The 23,116-nt window shown below is 32.6% G+C and overlaps 1 protein-coding gene and 1 pseudogene across 1 annotated transcript; both read right to left on the bottom strand.

Moving 5' to 3' along the window:
* Positions 1-4,563: 4,563 nt before the first annotated feature.
* Positions 4,564-5,840, bottom strand: LOC120175749 (annotated as a pseudogene).
* Positions 5,841-9,726: 3,886 nt separating this feature from the next.
* On the bottom strand, positions 9,727-18,111 carry LOC120175713 (protein-tyrosine-phosphatase MKP1-like). Its single transcript, XM_039182284.1, is given in 6 exon segments — positions 9,727-10,080; positions 11,722-11,972; positions 13,080-14,545; positions 14,548-14,880; positions 14,883-14,989; positions 18,047-18,111. Coding segments are annotated over 4 exon segments (1,359 nt in total). The 3' UTR covers positions 9,727-10,080; positions 11,722-11,972; positions 13,080-13,691.
* Between the last annotated feature and the right edge of the window lie 5,005 nt (positions 18,112-23,116).

Genomic DNA, 23,116 nt, shown 5'->3' on the forward strand with positions numbered 1-23,116 from the left:
AGAATTTGCTGAGTTCGAGGAGATTTCTAGAAATGATGTTCAGATCAATCCTGAAGCAGTTCAAGAAGAACCAGGCACACCAGAACTGAGACCCTCCTCTAGAATTCCTAAATCAACCCAACGGTATTCTCCTTCTTTGCACGACTTGTTGCTAACTGAAAATGGTGAACCAGAGTGCTATGATGAAGCAAAGCAAGTGGATGATTCAGTCAAGTGAGAGTCTTCCATGAAAGATGAGATGGACTCGCTTATGTCAAATCAGACGTGAGAATTAGCTGAATTACCACCAGGCAAGAAAGCGCTCCATAACAAGTGAATTTACAAGATCAAAGAAGAGCACAATAAGAGCAAATGCTACAAAGCAAGATTGGTTGTTAAATGTTTTCAGCAAAAAGAAACTATTAACTACAATGAAATTTTCTCTCCAGTCGTAAAATTGTCTACAATCAGACTGGTATTGAAAATTGTAGCTGCAGAGAATTTACATCTTGAGCAGTTAGATGTAAAGACAGCTTTCCTTCATGGTGATTTGGAGAAAGAAATCTATATGAGGCAGCCAGAAGGCTTCATAGAGGCAGACAAGAAAAACCTGGTATACAGGTTGAAGAAGAGCTTGTATGGTTTAAAACAAGCTCATAGACAATGGTACAAGAAGTTCGATAGTTTCATGAGTAGCAGTGGTTTTACCAGATGCCAAGTAGATCATTGTTGTTACATCAAGAGGTTCGACAATAGCTTCATTATTTTATTATTGTACGTTGATGACATGCTCGTTGCAGGCTCAGACATGCAAGAGATTATAAACTTGAAGGAAAAATTGTCGAAGCAGTTTGCTATGAAGGATCTGGGCGCTGCGAAGCAGATTCGTGGGATGAGGATTAAGAGAGACACAAAGTCGGGGACTTTGATGTTATCACAGGCTGAGTACATCAACAAAGTACTCTCCAGGTTCAACATGCAAGATGCTAAACCAGTAAGTACACCTTTAGGTGTTCATTTTAGACTCTTCAAAGAACAGTCACCAAAGACGGAGGAAGAACGTGCACACATGGAGAAGGTGTCGTATGCCTCAGCAATTGGAAGTCTGATGTATGTCATGGTTTGTACTAGACCAGATACTGCTCATGCAGTGGGAGTTGTTAGCAGGTACATGAATAATCCAGGCAAGGTATACTGGGAAGCAGTCAAATGGATCCTTAGATATCTGCGGGGTACCACAAACAAAACACTTTGTTTCAAAGGTGGAGATACGATACTGACAGGCTATGTAGATGCTGACTTAGCCGGAAATGTTGACATCAGAAGGAGCACTACAGGGTATGTCTATACTCTAGGAAGAACCGCAGTGAGTTGGGTTTCTCAACTACAGAAGATAGTTGTTTTCTCCACAACTGAAGTAGAATATGTCGTTGTTACGGAAGCCAACAAGGAGATGGTTTGGCTCCAAAGTTTCTTGGACGAGTTAGGCAAGAAACAAGAAAACAATGTCTTGTATTATGACAGTCAAAGTGTTATTCATCTAGCAAAGAATCAGTCTTTTCATTCCAGGATGAAGCACATACAATTAAGATATCATTTTATTCGGTCTCTTCTGGAAGATGGGATTTTGAAGCTTGAAAAGATTAGTGGAGCTAAAAATCCAACAGACATGTTGACAAAGACGGTGACCACAGACAAACTGAAGTTGTGTTCAGCTTCAGTTGGCGTGCTAGAATAACAAGACTAAAAATGCTACTGCATTGATCGAGGTGTGAAGAAAGATTAAAACCAGTCTTCAAGTGGGAGATTGTTGGAAAGTCAGTAATGGGTAGCCACCGAAAGTGGCAAGTTAGGCACCGAATGGTGCATTTAATTTTTGTTGAAAAAATGGTAAATGGCATAAGTGCATTTTAGTCATTGCACTTTAGGGTATTTACAAGATTAGTCCTTAAGCTTCAACTATAAATATTCTAACCCATTTAGCTTCAAAATCTTCCCAAAAATCATTTCTTTCTCCAATACTAGAGAGTTTTCTTGTGAGTAGTGAGTGTTTTGTAAACACTTGTAAATTTTCTCTCTTAGTAAAAGATATGCAGTAGTCCGGAGACGTAGGCACAATTGGCTGAACTCCGTTATCAATTTTTCGGTATTATTTTTCCGTTTTTATTTCGCATTCTCACTAATCTGGTTATAGGGAAATTACTTGTTACTCGTTTATTTCCCAATAGAATTCCTAGGCCACGCAATGTTCCTGCTCGTGTCTCATCTGGTGATGCTACGAAATGAGTTAACGGTATTGATTTTGCCGCCAATAATGAAGATCTGCCTAGTGGATGGAGCAGTGTTGGAAATTGGAACAAAAATGATGTCATCGGGAACAATGAATGGAGCAAACATAGTAGAAGAAAATGGGGTCAGAATGGGGATAATTCTGTCAGTGGCTGGGGCAGCACCAAGAACAGTGATAGCCTTGACAATGTTGGAGTTTGGCATGCTAGTGGAAACAACATAAGTGGACGTAGTGGTAGTCGGAGTTAGGGCGGTAATGGGGGAAATGGTAGAGGTTACAATGCTAGGGGAAACAATAGTGATCGATTCAGGGGGCGTGGTGGGAGACATGAGCATGGTCATTGTCCTAGAAATGGCAGGGGTCACAGCCGTTGTTGGAGTGGCAACAATGAGGATCAAAGTGGTGGTGGCAGCTTTGATAGCAAGGGAGCTTGGCATACTAGTGGAAACTATGCAGGTGGATGTTGGCGTAGGGGAAGGCATGGTTGGGGTGGCACGGAAGAGACAAGTAAAGGCAGCCTAGAGGGTGCGGAGGGAGATTGCAATGCCTCTGGAAACAATTACATAAGAAATTGGCATAATGGAGGCAGACGCGGGCGCAGTGGTGGACGTGGTTATGGTGGTAGGAAAGGCAATCGGGACAGTCAAAGGGGAGGTCAGAGAGGAAGTGCAAGAAGTGGTCGTGGAAGAGGTGGCAGAGGGCGTGGTAGCAATGGTGACTGATAAAATGTTATCTTAAACCCATACTTTAAAACATTAGAATATGAAAAAAATTATTCAACCTTTTGTATGGTCTTTTGGTACTGAAGTCGGTAGATGAATGCGTAATTTCAGGCTTACATGGGATTTAACTGATTTGCTATTATTATTACTATAATGTTTTATCAAACTCAGAATTAGTCGTTCCTTTATTATGCATAAGTATTCCATATTCAGGAACGGATTGACGTGTAATTTACTGGGATTAATTGAATTTATTCGGATCTAAAAAATCTTTGTAAAAAATAAAAATATTTGATAAAAGAGAAAAATAAATATACTTAAACTCATCACATAAATCCACTTGATATGAAATTTAAATCTGGTACGGTCTCTATACATGTTCATCATCTCATACGTTACAATGGGACATGTATGTACATTTACACAACTTCCCATCCCACACATTTCACTTACCGCTTTAAACCTTTATCAACACCCAAAACATCTTTAATATTTTAACCAAATTTGTTGTAAAACTCGAGAATATGATTGATCTTTTATGTTATCATTTTATTCGATTTTAGTCTTTCAATCGTTAAATAACATTTACGTTATCATTTTATTCTATTTTAATCCTTCAGCCGTTAAATCATAAGCTACCCAGATGAAGTTCTGGTCGTCTATCAGAGAAAAAAGAACGAAGGGATCTTGTAGGATTCCCAAGAAATTCTTCGATTTCTTTCGAAAGCAGATGATTATTCATACGCTTCTCACGTTCCGTGAATAACCAGGACATTAAGGAATATCCAGAAAGGCATTAGGAGAATCAGTCTGATTCTATCTTTGTTCGTTCCGTTTGAAGAAAGAAAGGATCCCAAAGAATCGATCTTTCTTTTAGTTGTTGAATCTCCCCGTTAAATCATATTAGCTTATGATTTTAATCTTTTAACCGTTAAATCACATTAGCTCACGTGTCTTTTTCTTCAAAAATTAACATTATAATTTGATTCAGCCTTGTTATTTTTCTTATTCCTTTTATATTTGTTAAAATCTTGCTCGAATATTATACCTCAAATAAAAAATTATTATTCTTACTCATATTTTAATCATTTATCATATCATATAATTATATCAAGGTTAAATTTATAAGATTAAAACACCACGAATAACACAGTTTTATCACCACCTAAGATGAAGTGACACGTTAACTTTTTATTTCTAATTAAAAACTCATACTTCCATTAATGGGTCAACAAAATTTAAAGGCTAAATGACTTAAACCAAACAGATCGATAACGTAAAGAACAAACAAATCAAACAAGATAATAAACATTCCCGATAATGCGTTGAGCAATGCAATATTATGTGAACCAAACTACACCTAAAGTTTTTAACTCAAGGCAAATTGCTTGTATCAACAATTTCAAATTGTCAATAAAATTAGGAATGGAATTTAAAAGAGTAGAAATAAAATCCTCTTCGAGTAGAGGAATATATGATCATAAGTAACATAACCAAAACATATGCAATTTCCGAAACTTCAAACCGTTTCGGAGAAAGCTTTTCACATAAATAGAGTGTTCATACCTCATTTATGTCATACAACTGCTTGAACACAGTGCTAGTTCGAGCTTACCAATTTTCGAAAACTTTAAATCCTTCATTCTTCAATAAACTTCTTGAGGTTCTTCAACCACATAAGATAGTCCCGGCTGTCTTTGTTAATCATGTACTCATGCAAATAATTAGTCGTGCTCGGTTTGATTCCCAGGATCTCCAAATACTTGTGGAAAGCCTTCTGCAAGTTCTCATCCAAATCACTGCAAAACACAACCGAAAACATAAGTTATAGCAAACGAAACAATAAAAATACCAATTCCGATATCTATCCAATAAGCTTACTAGAAATCAAGGCCTTCATAGGCAAGTTAGTCCTCAGAGTCGGGATTTCGAACAGACAAACTATCATTGGCAATCTCATCGGGGTATGCAGTACAACCGAACTCCAAATTCAGACCACCACTCTTTGAGATACTAACAACCAATAGGATGCTTGATCTACTGAGCTTTTCAGAGTCATCTTCATCATCGTTTCGGTCATCGGTTTCGCCTTCACCCGAGACGAGATCCGGCATGTAAACATTAACTTTGACGAGTTCACCATCATATACCCTTGTCACTGTTATGGTTTGATGTCCAGGACTGTCTTCGATTTCGAAAGGGAATCCACTTGGAGTTTCTTCAACCTGTGAACATATAATGAAAGAAATTAGCACAAACAATACAAAATGAAGAGAAAAAAATTACTTTCAGCTTGAAAAATTAACATCATGACTATCATGTCATTGATCTCCTAAATTGCAAATGACTAAAATGAGATCTAATTATTGTTTTACCCCGGAAAACAATCCAAAGTCTCAACCAATCATCATTTAAAAAAGAATTAAAAACAAAAAACTAAAACTTTTTAAGAAAACTCAGATTCTAATTTACAGCAAATTTTGGTGAAATAGATCATTTATTAATATGTTCAGAAACCATTTTCACTCTGATCATATTTTTCTAGTATAACACCCAAAGATTCAACAAATTGTTACTCTCATAAAATCCCTAAATGGAAAGATAAATAATTAGTCACCTGATTATATTCATCACTCTCCTCAGCACACTAAATCTCCGACTCGATAACTTGGAGAAGAGACTCATCAGAAGCGGTTTTCCGAGAATCAACAGACGCTGAGAAATGAAGGGTGTTTGGGTAAAAACGGTTTGGAGTGGATTGGTGGGAATGGAAGGTATGGCTCAAGGCCATGAAGATGGAAGAGTGGTAGCTGTTCTCCGGAGAATGGAAGTGAGAGCCATGAGAAACAACTGGGGGGGGGGTGTTAGGGTTTTGTTACATATATATATAAAATTCTATAGAATTGTGAAAAAATAAATAAATTTATGACTATTATTTTATTATTTAAATTTAATTTGAATTTATTTAAATTAAGTTTATAAAATTTGAATTTATTTAAATTAAGTTTATAAAATTTGAATTAAATTTAATATATTTATTTAAGTTTTGTTTATATTTAAATATAATTATTTATAATGTTATACTATGTAATTAGAGTTGGTCCTGACTATTTTTTGACTCGGGCGAAAATAAAAAAATAGACCCCTCATATAAATAATTTAAGAAATATATAATATAATTTTTTTTTAAATTTTTATTAAATTAAAAAAATAATATATTCTTTAAAATATAAAAAATGTCAAAAAATATATTTAAACATACAATATATAAAATTCAAAAGAAATAATTTAAAAACATGATCTAATTATAATTCTAAGAACACTCTTCAATATGATTGAAGCACCACAATTAGATAAACAATTATGACTTTGTGTGTGTGATAAATATGATAAATTAAAAAAATAAGAATAATATTTTCTAGAAGAATTTTGAAACATGGAAGAGAAAAGAAATATATTAATTATTCTTAAAAAAAAATTTCCTCTTATTGAGTTTTGAAAAAATAATTAACTTCAATAAAAAAATTCATTGATATGAAAAATCAAGAAATAGATTTAATGAATTGATTGTAGGAACTTGGGAAAAAAAATTAAATAGATTCAATTGATTTTTTTAAAATTTTAGGAAATAAATATTTAATTAGAATTTTATGGGAATAATAGTTTATTAACGTTAACATAAAATTCAATGATGACAAGTGACATCTTAATAAATTTATGGACACTTTTATTTTATTAGGTAAATTATACGTTTAGTACTTAAATTATTAGTTTTGATATGTTTTAGTATCTAAACTTTTAATTTTTTTTCAAAACTAAACCTAAAGTTTAATTTTTGTTTCATTTTAGTACACTCGGTTAAAAACTTTAGTTTTTTGTTTCATTTTAGTACCTCATTCAAAATTTAACATTAAGTTTTAAAAAATTGGAATTTTAGGTGTTAAAACAAATAAAAACCGAGAGTTTAAGAATGAAACACATTAAGTTTTTAACGACGAGTACTAAAATGAAATGAAAACCAAACATTAGGAATGATTTTAAAAAAAATAAAAGTTTAGGTATTAAAATGAATCAAAACTGATAATTTAAGTACTAAATACGTAGTTTACCTTATTTTATTTTATATTTTTTTAATTTATTATAAAAAATTAATAAAAATATGATACTATTTTTTAAAATTTGTTTCATATTAAGAATGATTTCGGGTTAGATTGGATTAGGGTGTTACAACGTCATCAATTTAATGGGGATGACGGTTGAGTGACCATTTTTATACAAATCGATAATGTTATTGACCAATATGTTACTTTTAAAACTTTACTGGGAAAACTAAAACTTATTCAAACACTAGTGACAATTGATGTGGTTTAGCCTTGAAATATTTCTTTGAGTTCAGTTCATTTTATTTATGCATATTCACTTTTAGTTTAGTCTCGAGTTTGTAGGCTGTTCTGATCCTTTTTGGTGTCAAGGTATTATTCTCGAGCGATACTTGAAAGAGTTGTGCACCTACATTAGCGCGATTGGGCCAGCCCTCGATTTCCAAATTTACATTTGGATATCATATTAGCTCCCATATTTTAATCATCTTTTTTTTTCCTTTCAATTTTCTGATCAACCAAACAAGAAATTCCCCACCGTCAATAAAAGTAGAATTTTAAAGGTAGAATCCAAAACCAGAGATGTAGGAGAAAGGCAAATAAACAAAAATACCAACACTTTTTCCATACATATAACAAAATACAGGGAAATCTACAAATAACTGAACAACACAAGCAAGTGATCGAAGTCCTAATCTACAGAGTACACTCATAAAATGGAAACATGGATCATGTGTTGAAATTAATGTGGTTGTAAAGCTCAATTCCAATGAGCCAAGCTCCTTCCTCTTCGTCTATTTCTTGCTCCGGTGTGCCTATAGCTCGGCCGATGCGTTGTGTATTGCCTTGGCCGCCACCCTGAGCTCCTCCTCCATGATAATTAGGGATGAACACTCCAGTCCCTTGAGACGGCGGAAGATCTCCGACGTACCAAAACAGGTTATTTCCTAACGGAATGAAAACGGGAATAAGAGTTGTGACTCCATGCCTTGCCATTGAAGAAGGAAGATTGAATCTTGATGAAGACAATCAAATGTTTTATAGGATTCATCTTCCATCGCGAGAGGATGATGAAGGATGCCATTCGCGCGCATTCCCCCCCCTCCCCCCCGCGTTTGCAAATTACGACTATCAACTATCTCGTATTCGAATATCATTTTACTGAATAAAAATTTAAAGAGTAAACTACACATCAGGTCACTAATATTTAAATAAATTTTGGTTTTTGTACATAAGTTGAAAAAGTAACAAATTAATCATTAACTTTATCAATTTATAACAAAATGATCCCTAATTTTTAAGTATTTTTTTTTCACTACATTTTCAAAAGTAACAAATTAATCACTAATGTTTAAGTAAGTTTTCATTTTTCCACTAAAGTTTCAAAAGTAGCAAATTAATCACTAACATTATCTATTTGTAACAAAATGGTCACTAATGTTAGAGTACATATTTATTTTCCCACTAAAATTTCAAAAGCAACAAATTGATCATTAACGTTATCGATTTATAACAAAATGGTCACTCCACCGTCATCCTTGTTAAATTGATGGCATAGCAACGTTAGCAAGAAGGTTAATATTTATTTTTATCCCTAAATTATTACTAAAACATTAAATAAGTCCTTAAACAATAATTTTATGTTCATTTATCCTAAATGCATTTTAGTTTTCAATTTTTTCAAAGCACTCACCGCATCCACTAAATTCACCCTTGATGCAGCCAACAAACTTAACCAACCACATTAGTGTTAACTGTGTAATAATTTAAAATCCTTAAAGTAAATGAAAAATATAAAAGGAAATCCTATAGAACAAATTAATGAGAAATAATTTGATGGAGAATTAAAATTTTATATTTACTTCTTAGATTAAAAAAGCGTAGGACATCATTTTTATTAGTAATTGAAATATTGATACGATAAATAAACATTGTTTAAGATTAATTAAAAATTTTATAAAAAAAAGGGTTAATTGAAAATTTAAGCTTAATAGCTTTCAGATTCTCTTGCTTTTATAAAAAAAAATCAACGTGATTTTTTGTTTTGTATTTTTCACATAATGTAATTCTTAAATTTAAAGGGTATAATTACAAAATTACCCTTAACATTTGTATAGATGATCATTTTATTATTTCTTTTAACATTTTAACTTTTAATATTTTAATTTCTAATTTGTTCCTTCTCTTTTAATATTTTAACCTTCAGCTTTTTAATTTTTGATTGAAACATACTATATTAGATAACAATTGAAACATACTGTATTTGATAAAAATTGGAACATTCTATATTAGATAAAAACCGTTAATTAATTAACGATCAACACATATTATTAATGTGATATTTCACTTTATTTTCTGTTTTGTTTTATTTACATGTCACATGACATGTAAGCAATGTGTTCATTAGTCAACTAACGATTCCATCCAACATGGTTTGTTTTAATAAAAATTGTAACACTAGTATAACTAAAATACTAAAAAAAAAAGGGAACAAGGTTAGCAAAACAAAGGGAAGAGGAAAAAGGTGTATGAGAATATGGTTATTGAATTGTGAAGAAGCGATGGGAACATTATACCGAAAACGGAGAATTGTTTTGTAATTATATCAGTCAGTGCCAACTGAAGAATTTGTTTTTTGACTGAAATAGCCTCTTCCTTTCAAGATTCACAGCTCCATTTTGCAATCTTGAACAAGGATCAATACCAAACTTCCCTGGACTTGCAATGTGCAGATACATATAAAGCAAACTAGATTGAATCCAACATTTTCCATAAAGAGTAGATGTGAGTACTCAAATTCCGAAAAAGAAACATCGTTGCAGGCAGAAGCGAGATTACAGTGAATCTATTGAGCCTGGATAGCTAAGATTTTCAGAATTTGACTCTCATAAAACTGAATATACAATAACTGTCTATCGAAACAATTGATTACCGATTACAATGTTGTTATGATGCTGTACAACCTGGTGAATTCCAACATGGTAGTTATCTGTAAACATCGAATCACACTGTAAATTCATGATGACAAGGAAAACATACGAGCGTAAATTTCCTAATGTAGCTGCATGCAAGTAATCATTTTAACCAGAACATAAAATGTAAAAAGTCCAGAACCCGCTTTCAAATATGAAAAGTCTGCAAATGCTTATCAAACATTGCATTGAGCCAAAACACAAAAATGATGGTGGTCACAAGGCAAATCTCGACAAAGGAAAACATTTATTGCTATTGCATTAAAAAAAATTCAAAAACATGTAGAAAAGATGATGTGAAAAAGTGTGATTTGTTAATTTAAGTGTTCCGCATTGCTGTCAAAAGGTGTTGTGGAAAATTCAAATGACTACTTTAAACTAAGTTGAGAGAGTTTTAATAATTTTATATCCAAAAGCATTTTTTAACCTTTACGTTTGGACAAAAAAACTAGTTTGTAAAGCACTTGTCATCTCAAAATTCTGTTCTTCATTGCTTATGTTACCAAAAGCACTTTTGAAAAGTAACGAACAACTAGGCATATGTCCTTAAGGTTCTAAGGATCAGTTCTCCATTGTCGTTTGATTTTAAAACGTTCAAAGAAAAAAAGAAAAAAAAAGTGATGTGAAAGTGTAGTCTGTTGAATTAAAGCATTTGACATTGCTATTGAAAAAATGCCCAGAGAAGTTAAAATGTCATTTTAAACATGATATCAGAAAGTAAATAAAAAATAAGTTAAATGGTATCTAAATAATATTTTGATAATTTTATATCCAAAAGTTGTTGTTTTTTAGCTTTTCTAAAAACTGGTTTGAAAAGTTCTTTTTATTACGAAAGTTAAATTTTTAAACCTTGTTCTCTATTGCTTTTAGTACCAAAAGTGCATTTGACTCCAAAAGTTGATTTGAAATCAATGAAAAATTGGGTCAAAGTAACATGCTTTTGCATCCATTGATTTCAAATCAACTAATTTTTAATTCCCCCTCCTTTGAGCTCCAATCTCTAAAGCATGGTTTCAGAGATAACATGTTTCAACTAATATCTTAATCATTGTCTTCATGTTCTATAACTGAAGTCTTATGAACTAAAAACAACCAACTGGAAGTGAACTTTACCGGCTGAATGACATCCAAAGTAATGAGAATTACGGAAAAGAAACATGTGAACGACCATCCTGGCACAATCAAACTTGTTTCGCATAGGTAATCATTCATTCTTTTATGTTAAAAACGGGATGCTTGTGGAAAAATTCAGCTCTTTGATAAAACTCACAACAACAGGAAGTAGCAAAACAGAGAAAATCAGTTGTGGCCTATCAGCAAATAATCTAACCTAGTTGAAATATGATTTTGAATCTCTAAAAATCCTTGCATGCAACAGTGGTTGTAGGCTGGTGCATAGCTTAACCATACCAATCCATAAAATGCTGCTACCCAACTACAGTTCCTAATTATGTTACTCAAATTCCAATGTGTCGGATTTTCCAAGATTTCCAAGTATTTGGAGAGTACTTGGAGGATCATGTCCTCATATCCAGACAAGAGTGTCAAACAGAGATATTTCAATAAAAAGAGTCGGGGCAAATTTGGCACCCAGGTATATATGTCTTGCTTGAATAAAACACTCAAATGAGAAATGACAGAAAAAAAATGTTACTGACCTTGTTTATTTTGCCATGGGAACTACTTGATGCCTGAAATTCCGCAACAAAAATAAACCATTTGAAGAAACAAAAGAGAATCTATGAACCGTCTCAGCTTGTTGATCTATCCTTGATTCAAGCAAATCTACATCATCTTCAGCAACATGAGAAACTCTGTTGGTTCCTCATCTTCTTTGCTCATAGTAAATAATCAAGGTCAACATTAGAAGGATAAAAGGTAAAAGAGTTGATTCACATCTCTTCTTCGGCTGAATACAAAGGAACTTATAAAAATCAAATAGAATGTCGCAAAAGAGAAATCACAGACAAATCTTACGAATCTCTTTTATAGAGGTACACACTCTCTTTTTTACTTTATTCGTAAATTAATGAGATTTAAACTTATGAAAGATATTAACATTAAACTAAATGCAACTTTCTTAGTTATTAATGATTTTTATAATTTAAACCCCCCAGTTCAACCTGGAAGCAGAAGTCCAATCTCAATACAACCTCTGTGCCAGTTTTTATAATGGTGGTGAAATTCTCAAACAAAATTCTACTCTAGCATATAAGCATAGCAAGAACATTTAATTTAAAAAGTGAATAGATACCTAAAGAAGAATCCATAACGTCGGTCTTATGCTTGATTGAAAATAATCTAATAAGTAGCACAGCATATTTAGTTAAATTTTTTTTGATAGGAATGGTAGGCCTCGTTAAAACCCTCCTTCATGATTTAGGATCACAATGTGCTCCTTAATCAGCGGAAGGGGGAAAAGAGTGCCTAAATAATTCATTGATAACCACAAATTACAAAACTTAAAAACAACCATACAATCTCTCTTACAAATAACCTACCCAAAGCCTAACAGATAACCCAACCAACCTAACGAAAACATCGTATCTATCCAATACCAGCCTTAGCCAATCTATCAGCCTCAACATTGGCTGACCTAGCAACCCATCTAATACTCCCATTCAAACCACTAATCATATCGACAATAGCTGTCACAATGTCTAAGTACACATAGGGACAGCGGTCGATATTCTTGACCCATTCTACTGCTAATTTAATGTCTGATTCAACTAATAACCTATCCTTAAAACTCTGCTGAATAGAAGCAAAGAAGGATAACCCTTTCTTAATAGCCTTAAGTTCTATCAAAATAGGATTAGGAATTATGCAATGATATTTCTGAAACATCTTGTGGTTGCATATTTTTAAACATTGATATACAGTTGTTAGGGCTTAAATCTTAATCAAGATCTTAAATCAGAAGCAAACATGCCATAGAATATATACCATAACCCGTGAATGGACATGAAAAAGAAGTAAATAATATAAAGTCCATAACTTCAAAAACGTTAATCACCTTCACAGAATCCTTTGGCAGATCCACTTGAGTTAGAACATCATAACCAACTTGGTCCCAGTCAATATCCTCTCTGTCCCTCATCATTCTGCTGCTATCTAACTGAATCGAGCTTTTCTCCTGTTGAAAAGACCTTCCTATCCAAAAATATAGAATCATATCTTCATTTTTGCCTATGGCTGTAGTCGGAGAAAAAATTGCAAAAGCGGACTTTGAATCTAGTTCAATTCTACTAAATTTTGTCATCTACTCTATACTGGGCCAGTGGCATACTAAAGGCTGAAGTACACCAGGGCAAGCAAAAATACTTTCCTCCATTCTGTTTGGAACAGGAGACGCAAGACCATCCCGAGGAAGATTTTCTGGACTTTCACAAGTTTTAACAAAAGCAGAGTTCATATCACGTGAATCAGCAGCATTAGCTGGTCTACCAGGAGATATCTTCAAACTGGAATCTTGAATCAAAATATCCACACCATTTCCACCACCACGCTTTAAGTCAAAGATAATTTCAATATCTGATTCACATGATGAACAATTTTTTTTTTATCTGGATCCCATATTTCTTGGTTAGAAAGCATGACTGCTCATTTCTGTTTCTTACATTATCACTCACCACCAGCAGCTTGAGAGACTTTGACAAACTGCCTCGGCGTTCAGCAAGAGAAGGTGAAACCTTTTGCAAGGGGGATGAAGCGGATTGAGAACAAGGTTGAGAAGTGCGATCGACACTGCCAATTTCCATGCTATTAGATTTATGGTGTGAAGAAGTTCTTCTCCTTCCTTTATAACTGTTATCGGTCCCTGCACTCTCTCATATCTAACAATCTGACAAACAGCTACTCGTGCATCCCTTTCCATGATAGATTCACAGTTTTTGCCAATCCAAATATATATTGCAGAAGGTATATGAACAATAAATGCACCTCGAGAATCCAGACCCAAAGGAGACGGATCATTTAGCATTTTAGGGACGAGGTGCAAAGGATCATAAGGTGAGTGAGCTGCAATTCTATACATCCTCAATAAGGAACTAGGGCTCAACAGGAAAGCGTGGACCCTCTTTTGGCACTGTAACAACTGGCAAGCAAAACCCATATTCGGATCAGCAATTCCTCCTGCAGCTTTTACATACTCAAAGGCATCATCGAAACTCTGTCCCTCTCTCCACATAAGATATGCTATCACCAATGATGTGGACATCGATACACCCTGGCAGCAATGAACAAAAGTTCTTCCACCCAGTTCCTTAACATCCTCAAAATAATCAAAAACATCATAAAGTTTGCTAGTAATATCCTCTGATGGACTATCTTGCAACCACAAAGTTCTGTACACAAAATCAGCCTTGAAATATTCTGGACAAACAAAGCCAACACAATTTAAAACATGAGTGATACCATTCGTTTTGAGTATTTCCCTGTCCTTTGCAACGGCATCTCCGCCGAGATAAATATGCTCTGCACTTTCGAGCATTCTTTATCGAAGAAAGCAATCTTGTCCCTCTTTAGAAGCCCACCATTCTTTTCATTATTCCACTGAATTGGTGATAAATCAAGCTTCAACCTCTCACCAATCTTGTTCTCACTTGGGGTAGGCGGCTGTGGCCACTCACCAAGGTCATCAGAACTAGCTTTCGGCCACTCATACAAACTACTCCGTGCAATCGACAGTGGCTGCAAAGGTGGCAAACAGGACCTGGCCTTACAATTCTGTTGGGAACGTGGAGGTAAAGGAGGAGGAGGAAACCGGCGAGTTTGTCCATTATTATTAGTACCATCATTACCTTTGGGACTTCTCCTAGATCTCTGTCCTCAGTTAATGGAATTTGGCCATTCGTCTGGGAAGCGGACCATGAAGCTGAACGCCAAAACATTTTCCGCGATCTGGAAACCTGGCATGATGGAGCCCTAGAAAGAGTTACATAGAAAGAAAATCGATTAAAAGAATGGAAGACCAATTCTGAAAATCTATCAGTTTTTTCTTTAAAAAGAAAAAGAAGCATTAAAGAAGGGCATAAAAGAAAGAGAGATTTGGTACTTACAGAGAAGTTAAAGGAAGATGAATAAGCCTTGGTGGAGTTAGATAGAGGGAAAAATATCAACAACGAAAAGAGGAAAGGATGAGTAATGAAGGGATGATACCAGTTTTTTTTTTCAATGATTTTCTTTTTCTTTATTTTATTTGACTCTGTTTGAGAGAGACTGAAAGTTAGAACTGTTCCTAAACATGGTTTATTATTTGGATAAAGTACAAAAATGATCCACAAACTATAAGATATTATTATATTAAGTCCACTGACCATTAAAAATTATAAAATGATCCTTTTACTATAAAATGTTACTTTATTAAGTCATTCGACTATTAAAACTTACAAAATGGTCATCTGACTATTTATTATGTTCCAAACTCATCTTTTCTTGTTAAAAAATTAGCGGATGTTGAAGTTGAACGTTAATATGATGATTGGAATATGATAGTCGTTTAAGATTCTGCATCAGATTTTTTTCATATCACGGGCAGCGGGTTAACGTTTAGCTCAACGAAAAGGAATGAGTTTGAAACATAATGAATAGACGGTGATCATTTTATAATTTTTAATAATCATGTGACTTAATAAAGTAGTACCCTATACTAGAGGAACCATTTATGTACTTACCCTTATTATTTTCAAAGGTGTTCACTATTTGATCATTTGTCTATTTTTCTTATTTTTTTAAATATTTTAAATCTAATATTTATATTTAAATAATTACAATTAATAGGTAGAAATCATTATAATTAGGACTCATATATGGTTGATTCAATTTCAAAAATTTTAAGTAAAAATTTTGATTTTTAAAAATATTAGTATTTTAAATGGTTAATTTTTAAAATGTTAGCATTGTATGTTATTTTTTGGATAAATAATTTAAAATAGATTGTTAAAATTTTTTGAGTTAAAAATAATTATAAAAATTAATTATGTTAAAAATAAATAATATGAAATATAACATAAAAATATATTAACACTTTTAATAATATAAAATATAAAAATATGCATATTGTTAAATAAAATAATATTTTAAAGTTATTTTTATTGTATAGCGGGATTATGCATATTAAATAAAATAAAATTAGGAAAAAAATAAAAAATAACATAATTACTTAGACATGTATGACAAGAACGGTATAATTACATTTTAATTTTGGGTAAACTACACAGGAGACCACCAATATGGTCAATAATCAATATGACCACCGAACTTTTTTTGAATCAATCAGACCACCAAACTTTTTAATTGATTCAATCAGACCACTCTCCGTTAAAAAATAATGGCACGTCCGATGTGGCTGCTCAATAAGCTTATTGTTTCCAGGTTGGACACATACCACGCCACGTCAGACTGTCACATAAGAAAAAAACCATTTAATGGCTCTCAAACTCTTAAATTCAAATGTTTCCTCATTCTAAAAACCCTAACATATGTGCTGAAAATATAAGAAACAAAGAGTGAAGGAAGAAGAATAGAAGACTGTTTCGAAACATGAATGAAGAAAATGAGAATCAATTGTGCTTATGTGGAGTTCGTTCGACGCTAACAACAGGATGAACCGATAAAAATCCTGTTATGAAATTTTGGGGTTGTGGAAATTATAGAAAATAGACTCGGGTTTGTAAGTTTTTTTTGCTGGTACGATCCACCAGTAACTTATCGGTCAAAAGTTATTATTGTTGGTCTTCTAAGAAAGATTGGAGCTATGGAGGAGGAACAAAATAAACGTAAAATTTCTTGGATGTTGACTTCTCTTCTTGTTTTCTTTGTGGGAGTGATACTGGGAATTATAATCACTTGATTAAGTCTTCTTTCTTTGTCTTCTTTGTGGGAGTGATTTAGGGTAATATTATGCTATGTGTTGTTAACTACATTGTATGTGTTAATAGATTTGTGTTAGAAATGAAGATGCAAGACTTGTGTTAAAAATGAAGATGCAATATATGTAATATGTTATTTTCAGTGTTATGCTTTAAGTATTAATGAAATGAAATGTTAAATTTGTGAGTTATATTTGTCTTAAGGAAATGCTTCAAATATAAGGAAAGAAAACAAACAAAAAATGTCATTGAATTCATTTTGAAGACAATAAATGGCATACATCGAATGTTTGACCAATACACATAAGCAAAAAAAAAAAAAAACATCTAGAGATCAATTGTTTGAACATACATAAGCTCTTTTCAGCTATCAACACAAAACCTGACAATGTCAGCTGATCAAAACACTATAATGTGTATGGTTAAATACACTACTCAAAATATCAAACAAAAGGTCTATGATTGTGGAGATGACTGGCTGCCAGAAGTATCACTTTTATGCCTCTTTGGAGATGACTGGTTGGAAAAAGTATGCTGCCTAATGTGGATAGTAGGGGTGAGCATCTATCTAATAGTATAGCCTTGTGAAGCTGATTGTTCCCTTGGACTAGTTCTTTGATTTTGCATCGCAACTTGATTTGGTGTTGGAGCTTGTTGATGGGGAGAAGATTGACTGACACAACCATCCTAACTCAATGGCACAATGGGAGTGGGAATCCATCAAACAGTATGGACCCGCGCAGGTTGTTGTGACCTTGAACTGCTTGTTTTATTTTGTATGACAACTTCATTTAATCTTCTAAACTGTAATAAAAAAACAAATACAATCAATAACAAATGCAAGCTAAAATAAATGCAATAAAAAGCAAACTCAATAAAAAAACAAATGTAATCAATAAGAAATTCAACTACAATACAAATGTCTCAAGTGTAACTTACTGACAGTTTTGATCTTCTTGCAGCATATGTTTGTTGGAAGGGCCTTGTATTGCGACCAACCTGACCCTTGCATGTTCTGACATTATGTCCAGAACCCCCACACTTTCTATATAATATTTTAACTCCCCTCTTTGTCACCGTACGAGTATAAGGTGGTGCTTCATCAGCCTACCTTCTTATGTTCTTGTGTGGTCTTCCCGGGGGCCTTCTCAAGGTAGGTGGTAATATAGGCTCCATTGTTTCAATAGGATTCCACTAATTAGAACCTCTTACCGGGTTAATAAAATATGAGTATATGTCTATTTGGGTTTTCACTAAGTAGCATTGGTTGAGAAAGTTTTCTGGGTTTTCATGATTCATGACTATGACATAAATTGCATGTATATAAGGAATGCCTATATTAAAAAACAATTAGTTATTATAAAAATAAAGAAAAGAATAAATTAACATTATATTAATAAAACATTAAGTTACCTGTTAGTTCCCATTTTCTACATGATCAAGTTCTAGTTTCAATGTTGACACAATGTTGATTTGAAGGATCACATGAAACTTGGTATGTTGGTCCACCAGCATGAATGGGCCAACAACTATACAAGAAAAATATATATAAACATTAACACGATAACAGTATGCAATAACAATATTCAATTATTTTAATATGCAATAACAGTAGGCATGAACAATATGTAATAACAGTATGCATGAACAATATGTAATAATATTATGTAGTAACAATATGTAATAACACTATGCATGAAGAATATGTATTAGCAAGTTAACCAAATCATACATAAGCATTACCAATATGCAATCAAAACAAATGCCAAAAATATAAAAAGTTATACTTATTTTCTTGTGATATTGTATTGCATAGTTTCTTCTAAATTTTAGGACATAGAGACCCAACAAACTTATTAGCTTGATCCTTTTTTTGCAAGTCTTTGCATTAACATTATTCTAATGGACTCCAACAATGTAATAATTGGTTTGTCTCTAGCTTCAATTATCAACTAATCACAAAATGAAAAAAAAAACATCTTAGATTACATAATAACAATATTTTAAAAGTTGTATGACTTGGTTTGTCTTATTCACCTTATTGAAAAACTCGCAAAAATTGTTTAACAACATGTCTTACTTGGCTCTGAAAGAGAAGTGTGACTTTTACAACTATTTAGGATCCTTCTCTGACAATCACTTGTGTATTGTCCTTGATAAAAGCTGCATGAAAAAAATTATTTTTATTATAATCTTCATCAACATGAACACATGTAAAATAACAAGTTTACCAAAAATATATATACCTTCATTCTTTCCATGGCAGATTCAAACTTCTTAACATATGTTGCCCTAACAACCATCCACAGTTGGTCCTTCAATATTTTCCCCTTGTGATGACCATTGGTCTTAAAATTTGAATATAAGTGCCTCACGCATGTTCTATGTTCTGCATTGGGGTACAATTCTGCCACATCTTCTATCAGCCCCTACACACACTAAAATAAAAGATTAGAAATTAAAATTAGCATGATTTAAAATAAACAGAATTTTAAAAGTATGGGAATAAATACCTTCTATCTATCAGTCATGAATGTCAATATGTGAGAATTATTCAACTCCAAATCATTATCCAGTAATTCTAAAAACCAGAACCATAATGATTGATTCTCACTCTCTACAACTGCAAAGGCTAATGGATAAATAGAGTCATATGCATCAACTCCAACAGCGGCTAGTAGATGACCCCCATAATATCCCTTTAAGTGAAACCCATCCAAACATATAATCGGCCTACACCCTGATTTTAACCCATCATTCATTGCTTGCATACAAATATAAACCCTCTTGAAAACTCTCTCATCCAACTGACAAACAGTGGTTGTGTCTGGATTTGTGTACCTAAGCTCACATAGGTAATTATACAATTTGGTGTACTGTTCTGTGTGGTTACTATGCAGTTTTTCAAGGGCTATCCACTTAGCTCTAGAACACTTATATGTAGAGACCATGATGCCATAATCATTATGCATAGCTTGCTTAAGGGATTTAATAGAATAATTGGGATGAACATGGAATGCTTGTAAATATTGTTTTGCTATCCACTCAGCAGTTATATTAGCATTTTCAAACCCCTTAAGACATGTATGTTCACAATTCAGTGACTTAATTTGCCAAGTACCATCACTGATCTTTAGGGGTAATTGAAGAGACCCATAAAACCCAAGGACAACATGCCTTACATCTTATTTGGATTCTTGTGTTGTCATTTGTTCTAAACTTCACATTTGTTCTAAACTTCACATTATACCTATTTTTAATTACATACATTCTGATTGCCTCCCTTAATATTATCTTGTTAGCAAAGATCATTCTAACCTTTAATTTAGGGTTTAAAATATCTATGGCAGTATTAAATTTAAGGTGTCTAGGCTTCCTATGTGGACCATCACCATCTGATTCATCTGCACTGTATAATGAGTCAGAATTTCCATATTCAAAGTCACTAACAACCCTTATTTCATCACTTTTCACCCCAATATTCAAATCATATAATTCAACTTCTGAATTTTCAAAGTCATTATCACTACTAGAAAACTCAGATTCATCACTACTTATATGTGGGGCTTCATACTTAGAATCTATCCTCACCTCATCAGGTTCTGGTTCATTAATTCCAGGTTCATTAATTTCTGGCTCAACTGGTTCTGGTTCATCAATTTTGGGTTCATTAATTTCTGGCTCAATTGGTTCTGGTTCATTAATTTCTGGCTCAGCTGGTTCTGGTTCATTAATTTCGGGTTCACTAATTTCTGGCTCAACTGGTTCTGGTTCATCAATTTCAGGTTCATTATGTTCAGACCAATGTTGATTATGTTCATTAAGTCTTTCAATGCCTTCCAAATAAATTTGAATGTTATGGTCACTAGGTAAATCCCTAAGCATTTCAAGGATATCACTATCAATTAAGAGTGGTTTAACCTCTAGTGGATTATTTGACACTTGCCAAAATATCTTAAGAGAATAACTAATTCCTAATTTGGTTATCATATCAATAATTGCAAAGATGGAAATTTCATCAGCATCACAGTTATCAAAGTAGTCCACTAGTATGCCAGTGTATTCCAGCCTTGGTCTCTTAACAAAACAAAAAAAAAACCCATGATGTACTACAGTTTTAAATTTTCCAGAATTCAAATCTGTTAATGAAAAATTTTCATTATTATTCAAATAATTAATGAATATTTAACTACAACTGAATATACTAACAATATATCAAAAGAGACAAAAAATTAACTTTTCAAATAATAGATTCAAACACATAACATGTGGGGATCACATTCAAAATACTATACTAATAATAACATATAACATGTGGGGACCACAACAATTGCAAAGTTACATGTTTGTACATGTGCACTGCAAAAGTGATATAAATAGAAAAATATAATATGTGAAAATATAACTACAAAAGTGCAAAAGTGATATTAATTATGTGGACACCCAACATAATAAAGTCAACATACTAAAATTCACTAAACACATATATTCATGCAGAACATATACATGCAGTACATATATTCATTGACTTCATGCAAAACATATCTATTCATGCAAACAAATAATTCTATCACAACATATATTCTATCAATAAACATAAATTATCCAAATGAACATATATTCTATAAAACAAATTATTCTATTGGAACATATATTCTATCAATAAACATATCATTAATAAACATATATATTAATCTCCCTAACATATTTAGCAGTAAACCCATATATACTAACAGTAAACCCATTCGTGCAATCAGTAAGCAGTAAGCATAAGAAAAGCCATATAAACTCATATATACTATTTCTCATTCGTGCAATCAGTAAGCAGTAAAACCATATATACTAACAGTAAACCCATATAAACTCCCTAACATATATAGCAATTTAATATGAGAAACCACTAAACAGTAAGCAGAAGAAAGTCCTAAATATAAACTTAGGGTTTTTAACATAAGAAAATCGTAAAATTTTTTTGTATAAGAGTTTTCAAATTTATTTTTAGTAGTTTCAAAAATATTTTTTTAAACGGAAGAAACCCCTAAAGACTTTTTTAGCGCTTACCATATCTCGCGTTTGAGTCTTCTTCCTCGCAATGATATATGCTACCCATTGTTAATTTTCAGCAGAAGTATTTTTCGATCAAACGAGTATTTACCCTAAACCCAAAAACCCAAAAAATAAAATTTTTTTTACTTTCAGAATCTTTCGATCAACCAACAACAAGTGGTTCCCCTAAACCCCAAGAAAGAAAAGATCTTTATTTCTCAGAATCTCTCTAAAGCTCTCTGAATCTCTCTAAACCAGTTTGATTTTCAGACTAGGGTAATGAAAATGGTTTGAAACCGAATGGGTTTTGTGTGAAAAAACGAGGGTAATGAAAATGGTTTGAAATCGAATGGGTTTTGTGTGAAATAACCCATGTGTCTTCTCAGCTGACATTAATAATAATATAAAAACCTTTGGTGTATGTCGCCGTTAGTTTATAACAACCACGTCAGATGCGTCATTATTTTTTTAACGGAGAGTGGTCTGATTGAATCAATTAAAAAGTTTGGTGGTCAGATTGATTATTGACCATAGTTTGGTGGTCTCTCGTGTAGTTTACCCTTTAATTTTTAGGTCATCATTTATTGTAAATATGTGTATTATGTTGGTACTTAAAATTTTAGGCCAAGTGTGGATTTACATATTACTCATCAAGAGTGACGGTGGCAAAACTCAAACTTGACCTTATAAATTCGAATTCTTAAATTCTAATTATTTGTATCAACACTTTGGCATAAATATTTGTATTATACATTTATATAAGTTTAAAATGTAAATAATATTAAATGTTATAAAAACATTAAACCTTACTTTTTTATATATAAATATTAAGTATTCAAAAGTACAACTACTAACAAAATTAAAATTTACTAGAATTGCAAAAATGTGTTATAATTATATAAACCCAATAATAATAAATTGTAAGTTAATGTTATGAGAGAAAATAAATAATATATAAGAACTTCGTATTATATAAATAAAAAAGCTAAAATATTTTTATATATAATTAATGTTATAAGAAAAAATGTACCTACATAAAATGAAAATCAAAGTTATCTATGTAATACCCTAAATAAGCCAAAAACGTACCTTGAAAAGAACGACGGTTTGGGGCACACGTTGTTGCCTGAAATGC

Source organism: Hibiscus syriacus, unplaced genomic scaffold (assembly GCF_006381635.1).
Source record: "Hibiscus syriacus cultivar Baekdansim isolate YM2019G1 unplaced genomic scaffold, ASM638163v2 tig00112215_pilon, whole genome shotgun sequence".
Classification (NCBI taxonomy): Eukaryota; Viridiplantae; Streptophyta; class Magnoliopsida; order Malvales; family Malvaceae; genus Hibiscus; species Hibiscus syriacus.